Source organism: Amblyomma mixtum, chromosome 6 (assembly GCF_055824585.1).
Source record: "Amblyomma mixtum isolate Tamu chromosome 6, ASM5582458v1, whole genome shotgun sequence".
NCBI classification, from domain to species: domain Eukaryota; kingdom Metazoa; phylum Arthropoda; class Arachnida; order Ixodida; family Ixodidae; genus Amblyomma; species Amblyomma mixtum.
Window position 1 is genome coordinate 47,665,812 of NC_143017.1, and position 12,237 is coordinate 47,678,048.

Here is a 12,237-nt window from a genome sequence, read left to right on the forward strand (position 1 = left end):
GCAGACGCAAGAACGATCTAACTTTGACATAATACTGTGTCAAATTCTGTTCCATGGGGAAGCACAGATAAAAATTTACAAATGACTAGGCAAGGGATATGCCCCAGCCTTTTACATGCGATCATTGTCCCCGAAAAAATTGTATGACAAATATTAAGGCGTAAGCACTAATCCGACGAGTACACACACTGAGCACTGTCTGTTGGCAGCTGGCCTAGCGCGAGTGCTCTGTCACGCGGCACTGCCGCTCATCGTCATCTTCTAAGTAGCACAAATCAATCCGACGGGCACCAGCCGCGAGGCAACTCGACCGTTGTCAGTTCCCTTGTCTGTCCGCAGCTGGCCTAGCAAGAGCGCTCTCTAACGTGGCACTGCACGCTCATCATCCTCTCCTACGTAGCACAAATCTATGCTATTGGAATGTAGTAAACATTGTCTGTTGTTTTTCGCAGCGCTAGCAAGCGACCGCATAACTCTGTTGTGATAACTGGTGGCCGCGGCCGACAGCGCGCCTGAATACGTAGTGCGCGGGCCGCGGGCGAACGGACCGTCGTGTGAATCGGCCTTAACGCATTATAGCTGAGGCAACCGCACGCAGACTGCCTGCACTGCCATCCCTATATAGGCGCACACTAATAACGCGTGCGAATAGAGATCAGAAGTAAAGAAACGTACACGGGACTCGCCGTTCAGACGGCCCATCAAGGCTTAGCAAAACCGCACATTCTTCTTCGCTGCCTCTCCAGATGACAAGAAGTCGTAGCGCTACCTTTCTTCACGGCTTTACCCGTTCAAAATCACCAGTGTTGACAGGGCGTAATTCTCGTCGTTGGTTTCCAAAACACACTTGTGTTCTTGATACACGTCCACCGCACGAGCACTCAAACAATGCTACGAAAACCCAAATAGCACAAAACGTGACGACGGCTGCAGTTTTGCTTCGTTGAAAAAACCTACAAATGCGCTTTTTTTATTACTAATATTTGAATTGTGTTCGAAACAAAAACAAATTATATTTTTTCATTTTATTTCTTTATTAAATGCGAATACCAAAGCGCTTTTAGATACTTTTGCTGACGTGTCGTTTGTAGAAGCTGCGATCCTGTGATCCCATCCCCGGGTGTCCTAGCAGACGACGGCGCAGACGACGCTGTTGACGGAATGCAATTTCGATTGACGGCAGCGAAAATCCCTTAAATGCGACAAAAAAGGCAAAGAAACGCACCGTATCGCAAACTGGTCCATATCAAGGATATGTTCGACGCGAGCGGTAGGACAAAGAGCAGCTGCGATGCATTACTCAACGCGACACTGGCATGCTCGACGGAGATCTACATGAAACAGAGCTTAAATGTGACCCGTACAAGCGGATTACTGTGATATCAACTGCGTTACGGAACTACGACGATACTTGCTTCACACTTTAGCTTATATGCAACAGCGGCCCGCACTCGCCGCATCCTGTTCGAGTGTACTTTCACTAGCAAGAGCCCACATGCATGGAAGCCGACAGAAGCAACTGTCTTTTCGAGTTCAGATTGTTCCGAGAAATACGAGCAGCTTACTTTAGCACGTACTCGAATTCAAGTTCTCAGCCTGTGTGTCACGTACGGTGACGATGGCGTCGAGGACGAGCTTAAGAATCGCCTTAACGTGGCCGCAACGCAGCCGGTATCCCAAGCATTCGTGCGCTAATTGTTGTTCACCTGTACTGCGAACGTGCGCTCAGTCGCAGGCCAGCCGCTAGCTGCTCGATTTGCCAGCCTTGCGAGTACAATTCGCAAGTTTCTGAGCCAATCTGTGAGCGAGCCGAGCTTTCAGCAATGACGCTGCTCGCGAGCGCGCCGCGCGACGAGCTTCGGCCTGCTCCCTGGCTGCCGTATTCGTAGCTAAGCCTAGGAGGTTTCACTTCGATGCCAGAGCTGAGAGCGCTTTGAAACTGGCTAGCGCTGAGGTGCTACTCTTTGCATTGTAAGTACGTTTTATTGTGAACTATGTCTCGTAGTGAAATAAAGATATGCTCGGGTCGACCCGAACGGTGATGATGGCGTCGAGGACGAGCTTAAGAATCGCCGCAACGCAGCCGATATTCCATGCATACATGTGTGCTAAATTTGTTCACCTGTGCTGCAAACGTGGGCATAAAGGCTCGCTCAATCGCAGGCCAGTCGCTGCTCGATTTTCCAGCCTTGCGTGCGCGATTCGCAAGCTACGGAGCGAATCATTGAGCGAGCCGAGCTTTCGGCAACGACGCCGCGCGCGGTCGCGCCGGGCGATGAACTGTGCGCTGCTCGCTGGCTGGCCTTGTCGTCGCTAAACCTAGCCGATTTCACATATATGCTGTAGCTGAATGCGCTTCGAAACTGGCCAGCACTTAGGTGCTACCCTCGGCACCGTTTTACTCTGAACCTCGCGTCATAGGGAAATAAATATATGCTCGGTTTCCGCGACCCGTTCAGGAGCGGAGCTATAGCAGAGGCCAGGCGAACTCCAGAGCAGCAGCAAAGCGGCTATGGGAGGAAATTTGTATGGCTGTTATTGCTTCTACCAACAACTCGACATTGGCTAATGATACTCTATCCCAGAGCTTTGGTCGTGAACAAACAATACCAGTGCATTTTTCTGACGCCGGCAGCCGGCATCCAGGCTGGCAGGCCGGCCCCGAGAAGCTAGAGCGCCCTTACGATTGTATGGCCGTGGCGCACATCAAAACCGCCACGATATTCTCCTCTTCGCTCAGGTTGTAGCAGCACACTGCTAATAACGAGGAACCAGATCACTTTAAAAGACCGAGCGCGAGGGCGCAGGAGCCTGGGCCAAAGCGCGTGACTGACGTCATTCCCGAGACCTCATTTCACGTGAGAATCAAACGAGCAGGCGACCCGCAGGTCACCCTTGTAGGTGTGAGGAACGGTGTCGTGGAGCTGCTGCCTGGTCGCAAGCGACTGCTGGTCGCATGCCCTTTGCTACTTGCAAGTGTGAATGGGCATTCAATGCCCGTTTGCAGTAGCGAGTCCCTTAGTTCACGTAGTTCACGTATACGTATGTATACGTAGTTCACGTATACGTATATAGTAAGTGCTTCCGCGAAAATACAGTTAAACGCAAGTTTGAAGGAATGCATGGCGAGCGCTCTTAGCAAAATGAACAACGCGTCCTCGCTGTAGATTATTCTTTGCGGCATAAGAAAATAATACGAGTTGCTTGCTACGATGAGCAATATAATATCTATTGTGCAGCCTGTGGAGCCGCATGAACGTTATCATTTGCTTGTTAATTCCTTTGGCGGAGGAGTAAAACAAGCACTGAACTCCCTTGGGGTATGCAGGAGTGGAAATGCCATTTTACTCTTTTGTCAAGAGGAGTGAACAGGACCTTTTACTCTTTCTCGTTTGTAGAGAGAGTAGATTGAGACCTGCAGGAGTAGCGAGGCTCTTTTACTCTTAATGGAGGAGTAGCAGTTCTTAGAGTGTAGTTCAACATCGGCACGGGGGCCGAGAGCTATACAACGCGACTGTTCTCGCACAGCGACGATCAGCGAGACACCAGCACGTCACACCATCCGACTCCACTCGTGAGCAGCACTCGACTCACGGTGGGCCGGTCACTCGGTCACTGCGGTAGTTGTAGCTGCTATCCAAGCGGCAGCGGTGGGCCTTATATAGCCTGAGGAACGGCGGCCCCTCAGAACTGGCCAATCCAAAGGCAGCACTCGACGGCAGTCCGAAAGGACCAACCAGCGACCGCGCCGGCCACCCGCTTCAAATTTTACCGCGCGCGGTGACGCCCCGGGGAAAGGGAAACTGGCGCCTCGTAGTCTGGCACCCAGCGACGTGTCCAGGCACGCTGCTCGCCGATGCTTCTCCTTAAGACCCCGCTGACTTACGGCGCAGCATCGTGGCTTGTCAAGGGAGCGTTAGGGCGCGTTGCCTTGCGGCGCAGCACCAGGGCTTGTCAAAGGGACGTTCGCAGCAGAAAGTTTGCGGCCTGCAGATTTGGAATCCGGGCGGGTTTCCCGGCATAACAGTGTGTAGTGTCACGGAAAAACATGAAACGTTATACTATCTGTCGGACATACAGGTAAACTAGACCAAGGCCGCCAGCGCTTACAGGCGCTGGCGCTCATGGATTCAAAAGACGAATCCCACACAAAAGTAGCGAAAACTCTGTGAAAACGCTGCATTGGAAGTCTTGCGCAATGAATAATTTGCAGTAAATAATATATTTTAGTGGCGAGAAAGAGATTACAGGCAGCCGCCCTGCCAAAAATTGAGAGGCCATGGGGGACAAACGTTTGAGCATAGCGCTGAAGAGTTGACACGCGGTCTCGATGGTTTGGAATGAACAAAGGTGCATCTAGTGAATGCGGTGTCTTCGTTCACTCCCATCTTCCTCCCTTCCCGTTACGGCGAGGTTTAGGTGTCCACCGAGATATGAGAGACAGATACATTTCCTTTCCTCAAAAACCAATTTACCGACGAGCAAATCGTATTTTTCCGCGTTTCAGATTGATCCAAATTGTCGTGACGTCACCGCGCACGAATTTTGACGGGTGTCCACCGAAAAATGTGTGTCAGTTAACGCGTAATTTCCTTTCCTCAAATACAATTTTCATTTTCTTCATTACGGCTCCTCTTCTTTCACTCACACTTCCTCCCTTCGTGTACGGTGCGGCTCAGCCTACCGGCCCAGCTGGACGCTGTCGCCGGTGTGCAGCATGCGCTGTATGCTGATGACATCACCCTGTGGGCCACGCAGGGTTGCCTTGCAGACATTGAGGCTAACCTGCAGGAGGCGGCGACCATAGTGGACCCTTATGCTCGCCGCTGCGGCCTCCAATGCTCCACCCAAAAGTCTGAATTTGTGCACATACGCCCCTCACCAAAGTGCACAGCCAAAATTTCATTGTCTCTCGAGAGAGGTCCAATGCCTGAAAATATCGAAGTTCGGGTACTGGGGCTCTTTATACATCAAGACAGACGGTCAGAAACAACATTGGTCAAACTCCGTCAGGTGGGGGACCAGGTGGGCCGCTTGGTCCGCCGGGTTTCTAACAAGCGCGGGGGGTTACGATGTAAGGACACCTTGCGGCTGGCGCATGCGTTTGTAAACAGTCGAATTCTATATTCGACTCCATACCTCCACCTGCGGAAGCAAGACGAGGATTCACTCGAAGTCATCCTCCGCAATATTATTAAGCGGGCTCTAGGCCTCCCCGTGACCACCTCCAACAAGCGCCTCCTGGGGCTAGGCATGGTGAACACATTTCGGGAGCTCCGGGAAGCCCACTTGACTAACCAATACACACGTCTCTCGAAGACATCGTCGGGTCGCCGCCTCCTTGCCCGACTACACATCAAACATACCACTCTCATGGAAGAGCGCGTACGTATTCCATCCCAGTGGAGATGCGCCCTCCACGTGCGCCCTCTTCCCGCGAACATGAACCGTGAGGACCATAATGGCCGGCGCCTGGCGCGGGCGGAAGCCTTGGCCCGCCACTATGGATCGAAACCCGGCGTATTCTACGTGGTGACCCCGAGCACCGGCGTATCGTTTGGGCTCCCGCTCATATAGGCCTTGAGGGAAATGAGGCAGCTGACGCCGCCGCCCGCGCGCTCTCTCACCGGACATTCCCCTCCGACCCTGACGATCAGGCACTCGAATTTATTCCAGCTTACACCTTCAAAGACATCGTTTTACTCTATCAATCTGGCCATGGTCTTTATCCCCGCCCGTGTAAAGGTCTGTCAAAGGCGGAGGAGCGGCTTCTGCTCCGCCTGTATACTAATACTTTGCTGTGCCCGGCAACTCTGAAACACTTCGACCCTTCTTTCTCGGGCAGCTGTCCGCACCCTTCGCTTCTTCCCTCCACATCCTTTCCCTCTGCCCGGCGGACCCTCCCCCGCGGGACCTAGAGAACCTCAAGACCTGGGAGGAGTGGGAGACCCTGCTGCATTCGGAGGACCCGGCCGTGCAGACCATCGCCACCGGCCGTGCTGCCAGTGTTATGGACCTCAGGAACATAAACACTTGAGTGCAGTGGGGTCGTGCGGGGACCCTGGGGCGTGCCCCGAATTCCTTTGTAAATAAAGTTTTCTCTCTCTCTCTCTCTCTCTCTCTCTTCGGACATCTACCACATGGTGTGGGCCTGCCCCTCCAACCCTGCTATCCCCCCTCACCCCAACCCAACCCGGGAGGACTGGGAGGCGACCCTGCTCGGTTGCTCTGACCTGCAGGCCCAACGGCCCTTGGTCGGGCGAGCCTGGGCGGCGGCCGATGCCACTGGGGTCCCGAACTAGGGACCTCCACCTAGTATTTGTAAGGGCTGGCCCCCTCTGGGTCAGCTCATGCATAACCTCCTGTATTATACCTGTACATAAATGTTTTCCACCACCACCACAGGTGTCCACCGAGATGACAGAGATTTACAGTCCCATTTCCTTTCCTCAAAAAGCGTTGCGTTCGAAGGGCAACGCATCGCACCGAACGGGTGGTGGCGTTCCTTGGACTCCGTGGCAGCGCTACAACACGCTGTCGCGTTCCACTCCTTAAGGCGAAGGAAGGTAGGTAGGAAAGACTTTTATTGCTCTAGGGAGGAAGAAGAAGAGCGCTGCGAACGGCAGCTTCTCTTGATCGAGCTCCTGCTTTTTCAAAATAATTTGTGCTTCTGTGGCCTTCAAGGCAACCACGCCGACCCAGGCGATGGCGGATGACCCGCCGCCTCTGCTGCCTTCTGTGGTTAGCAGTGTGAACCGCACAGATCAACCTGGATGCAGTATGGATCTCCCCTCAGAGCTCCCGGGTTCGTCTAGTTTCTCGTACTCGGATGACATGGAGTTCGGCGGTGGCTACACCGAGATTGTGAGTCGGCGCCTGAAGAGGAAGCTTTCCAAAACCCCGACTGAGTGTGGGCCCAGTGTGCGTACGAAGCGGGCTAACAAGTCCATTGTGACCACGAAGATGCCTAACCAACACAGTGTGAGCAAGAAAACTGCTAACGAGGCCAATGTAAGTGAGCAATCTCTCACTTACACAATTTCATACATGCCTGTTGAGGATTTAGAGAATCTCAACTCCATCAACAGGCAGACTTTGACTCTTCTTGAACGACTGGTTCCGGGCCAAGTCAAAGAAGTGCGTATTAATGCAAGAAGGAATATCCTCTCTGTTGATGTCTCTAGCCAGGCCACCCTGGAGAAGTTGAAGACCGTGTCTTTCCTTGGCAACATACGAGTCCGCTCGTTCTTCGCTCATGGACTTAACACTACTGCTGGTGTGATTTCTGACGTGGACATAGAGATCAAGGATATGGACTTGGTGCAACTGCTATCAAGTTCTGTTCGCATAACTGACATCCACCGTTTCGGCCAATCACGGTGTGTCAAACTAGTGTTTGAGGGTACTACTTTACCATCCCATGTGAAAGTGGGTTTTGTGAGGCACCCAGTGCGTCTTTATGTGCCCCGACCGGTGCAGTGCCGAAAATGCCAGAAGATTGGACATGTAAGTGCTGCGTGTACGAGCACTAAAGCATGTCCGCGTTGTGGTGGCGTGCACGAGGGACCTACATGTGCGATTGAGCCTCGAGTTTGTGCCAACTGCAAAGGTCCTCATGAGGCAACGTCTAGGGAATGTCCGAAGGTGAAAGCAGAGATGAAGATCTTGAAGAAAATGGTGAGAGACCATTCTACTCACCGAGAAGCAGCAATCGCGGTACGTCGCTCCAGGAGGAGGACACGAAACCGGCAGAAGAAATTGAGCTCAGTAGATGAAGTCTCAATACATCAGGAGGACCGAGACCGCTCTGCCGCGCAGAAGCCACCGCCTCCAGCTCCGCAAGAGCCAAGACTGTCAACCACCCAGGAGGACTCTGCAGAGTGGCCACCTCTACCGTCGCGTACTGTAAGCTCTGTGACACGTCCGCCTGTGCGTCCGCCGGATGTGTCTACAACAGATGATCAAATCAGGGCGATGCTGAAACAGCTGATAGGCACCTTACGGCTGATAATTGCTGGAGTGGACACGCCAATTGCTAAGGCTGCTGTCCAAATTTTAGACGCTATTGAACCGGTGCTTGCCACCCTTTAATAGCAGTCCAAAATTATGGCTCTACCGTCATCAGCGCCCTCACTACAGGAGAGAATCTCTCGATCGGCAGTATTACAATGGAATGCTCGAGGTCTGCGAGGCCGCCTAGCAGATTTCAGGCAGAGGATTTTCAAGTACCGATTCCCAGTGCTTGTAATATGTGAGCCTAATATCACATCTCCTTTTCGACTGTCCGGTTATGAAAGTTTCCTCTCTGAAGCGGCTGGGCATTTGAGCAAGGTACTACTATGCGTTCGTCGTGACCTCACCTACATTCGCATCAAATTCCTAGGGGCAGTAGCAACGAGTATGTAGCAAACACTGTGACTTTGAATGGGCGCACAATCTCTATTATAGGTGGCTACATACCACCAAGGGGTCGATTTGATGCCCTACGACTACAATCGCTACTCGACAGCGTTTCGGAGCCCCATATAATAGTAGGAGATTTCAATGCGCATCACCACGGCTGGGGAAGCGCCATTACGAACGCTCGAGGGCGGGATATCGCCACGTTCATGGACAATGCAGGTCTTGTTTTGCTCAATGATGGCGCGCCGACATTTCTACGAGGGACTACCTACAGCAGCTGCCTGGACCTTGCATTTGTATCCAGGCGCCTCTCATCGTTCGCAACGTGGTGTGCTGATATTGAAACTTATGGAAGTGACCACATACCAACGTATGTGCAGCTACGGTGGTTTCACCGTCTTCCAAATGCCAAAATACGTTGCACCGACTGGAGTGCTTTCCGCATTGCTCTAGAAGAAACCTGTGGGAACCTCGCTGATCCAACAGATGTGGAACAGCGTATTATTTCGGCCATGCAAGATACAACGCGCAACATCTCAGCGCCCAATTCCACAGCTCCAGTGGATGTGATCTACGCGCAGCTTCGGGCGATTCGTCGGCGCGCAGAAAGAAAATACCGGAGGACAAAGGATGTCTCGGATCTCCGGGTCTCTCGACGTGCCCAGAAGCAAATACAGCGCTATTTGGAGAACCTAGGCAAACAACGGTGGCGGTCATTTTGCAGCAGATTGGATCCCCGCAAACCACTCTCCAAAATCTGGCACGTCGTTCGAGCACTGCCGACATTTCCCCAGCAGAAGCACCCTTTCCGTGCATTGGCACTTTATGAACTAGAGGTGGCAGAACTAGAGGTGGCAGAGGATTTCTGTCCGAGAATTGCCGGAAGCGCTTCTTCACCTCAGCAGCATCGATGTGCTCCCCCCACGATGGACGATCGACTGGACATCCCCTTCACAATTCAAGAACTGAAAGCAGCTCTTTCTGCTTCTACGCATCCTTCGTTCCCAGGACCTGATGGAATAACATACAATGCGCTTCGTCATCTAGGCCCACAGGTAATGGAAGCCCTCTTAACATTGTTCAACCACTCTTGGGCCTCTGCCACTGTTCCACAGCAGTGGAAAAGAAGCCGCATTGTGGCCTTGCTCAAACCAGGGAAATCGCCGCTCGACTTAGCATCCTACAGACCAGTAGCTCTGGCAAGTTGTATTGGCAAGACGATGGAGCGTATGGTGCTAACCCGTCTGAAATGGTTCCTTGAAAAACGTGGACTATACCCTTCCACAATGACTGGGGTTTCCGCAAAGGCCGGTCTGCCATAGACAGTGTAATTGATCTCGTGTCAACGGTAGAACATGAAAAATGCCGTCACAGGCTGACTGCTGCTCTTTTCCTCGACATCAAGGGCGCATTCGATAATGTTCAGCATGATGCAGTACTAAATGCACTCGATGAATGTGGTATAGGCGGACGTCTACAAAATTGGATTGGAAGCTATTTGACAAACCGGACAGTCTACATGGAGACTCTTGAAGGAGACACAGCAGATCATCATGTTGCTTGTGGTGTTCCTCAGGGAGGAGTGCTTAGTCCAACGTTGTTCAATCTCGTGCTCATTGGCCTTTTCAAACAACTACCGAAGACTGTTTCGATATCCGCCTACGCAGACGATATTTGCATATGGACATCAAGTGTCACGCGTCCCCAAGTGCAAGCAAGATTGCAGCGTTCGGTTTCCATTACGTCTGCGTACTTGCGCCGTCAGGGGCTTGAACTAAAAGCGTAACATTGGCTTTCACGCGCAAGTTAATGGCGTGGTATCCGGTCACAATCGACGGGCAAATTGTTCCATACGTAACACATCACAAATTCTTAGGTGTTACGATAGACCGTGACCTGTCCTGGACGAAGCACATTTCTGTGCTCAAGAAAAAGCTCGACAGCTTTGCAAGCATTGTGCGGTGTATGGCAGGAAAATTTTGGGGTCCCTCTGAGCGATCTTTAAGGCCGATTCACACGACGGACCGTTCGCCCGCGGCCCGCGCACTACGTGTGCATACGTCAGCACTTCGAGAGGCGCGCTGGATGCGTGGATGGATGGCGGCCGACAGCGCGCCCCTCAAAGTGCTGACGTATGCACACGTAGTGCGCGGGCCGCGGGCGAACGGTCCGTCGTGTGAATCGGCCTTTACTACACGTGTACCAGGCGCTGGTAGTTGGTCTTCTCAGATACAGTGCACCCGTTCTCTCAGGAGTCAGACTATCAGGCCTGCATGTGCTTGAAAGCACGCAGGCTCGTGCTTGAAAGCGCGCAGGCTCGTGCTTTAAGAGTATGCTTGGGTTTGCCATGTAAAACTTCTACAAGGGGCACATTTTATGAGGCCCGCGCCTGCCCAGCACGAATTTATTTTCAACAGGAGCCACTTCGTGTGCATTTGCGGCATCTGACCAGGCATCGTCATCACCCCCTGACCAACATTAGTGCGGCGCGTCCAGATGCAGCCTTTTCCAGAGCCCTTTGGATGCAGCGCAATGCGGTGCCTTCGAACTACGCGCCACACCAGATTGCGGAGGTGCCACTTTGGGCAGTACCAAAACCATCTATACGGACAACAATCCCAGGGATAACAAAGAAGACGCACATTCCAACAGTCGGACTGAAACAGCTGGCGCTGTCATACATTACATCTATGTATACTAACACCCAGCATGTTTTCGTGGACGTATCCGTGACGACCACTTCTACAGCTGCAGCGGTGATAGTGCCAGGAAATGCCTCATGTCACCGTTTCAGGCTCATGCACAAAACGTCCTCTACGGCAACCGAATTGGCAGCCATACGAGAAGCCGTCCTTCATATTGGTCACCAGCCAGCGCAGCAATGGACTATATTCTCCGACTCGAGATCGGCATTGCAGGTCGTACAAACTTATCTAAAACCAAGGGCATGCGAGCAGCTGGTTCAACAAATTGTGATTTTGTTAGCCGAAGCTTTCCACCGCGGCCATATCATAAAGTTTCAATGGATACGGAGCCATTGCGGCATAGCGGGAAACGAGCGTGCTGACGCCGAGGCTCGGATGGCACATAGTGATGGTGCTTTCATTGAGATAGCCTTTTCTAGATCAGACATTGGAGCCTTGTTGGCGCATTTAATGCAAGCGGCAATGCAGTCGCACTGGCATGATTCGAGTCATCAACAGGACCGCGTCTGTAAGCTTGACGCTGGCTCACGATTACATTTGCCATCTATGGTGGTGCGACGTCATGGGACTTTACTCCACCGGCTACGGCTTGGCGTTGCCTACACCAAACACTATCTTCACAAGATCGGCATCGAAAGTAACCCAAATTGCGCACAGTGCGACACTCCAGAGACTATTGGACACCTTCTTTGCGAGTGCCCGAACTATACTGCTGAAAGAAGAACATTGGAGGCGACCGTGAAACAACTTGACTCTCGCCCTCTCTCTGAGGAAGCTCTTCTGGGCGCCAGGACGAGACGTTCTGATTGGTGCCGTGTGACAAAGGCCCTGCTCAACTTTTTGTGTGAAACAGGCCTGGATACTCGTCTGTGACCGCCTGTGCTCAACCTACATGGTTAATGACATGTGTCGGTGTTTGTGTTGCAGACACCAGTTTTATGAGTTTTATGTGCGTCTACTAACCGCGATGCGAGTGCCAGCCAGTGTGGTGTGTGTGGTGTGTGTGTGTGTGTAGACATCACCCGTGAAACTCATTGTATTATGCCATCATCAGCCTTCATTCGCACTTTCCTTTTCCTCCTCTTCCCTTTCCCCTGTGTGGAGTAGCAGGCCAGGGCCATGTTACCAC

The 12,237-nt window shown here is 52.3% G+C and overlaps 1 protein-coding gene across 1 annotated transcript; it reads left to right on the plus strand.

Moving 5' to 3' along the window:
- Positions 1–6,705: 6,705 nt before the first annotated feature.
- Positions 6,706–9,426, plus strand: LOC149339006 (uncharacterized). The gene is made up of 3 exons (XM_089550849.1): positions 6,706–6,951; positions 7,021–7,905; positions 9,412–9,426. Exons 1-3 carry the CDS (start codon positions 6,706–6,708, stop codon positions 9,424–9,426), a joined length of 1,146 nt encoding a protein of 381 aa, XP_089406975.1.
- The last annotated feature ends 2,811 nt before the right edge of the window (positions 9,427–12,237 follow it).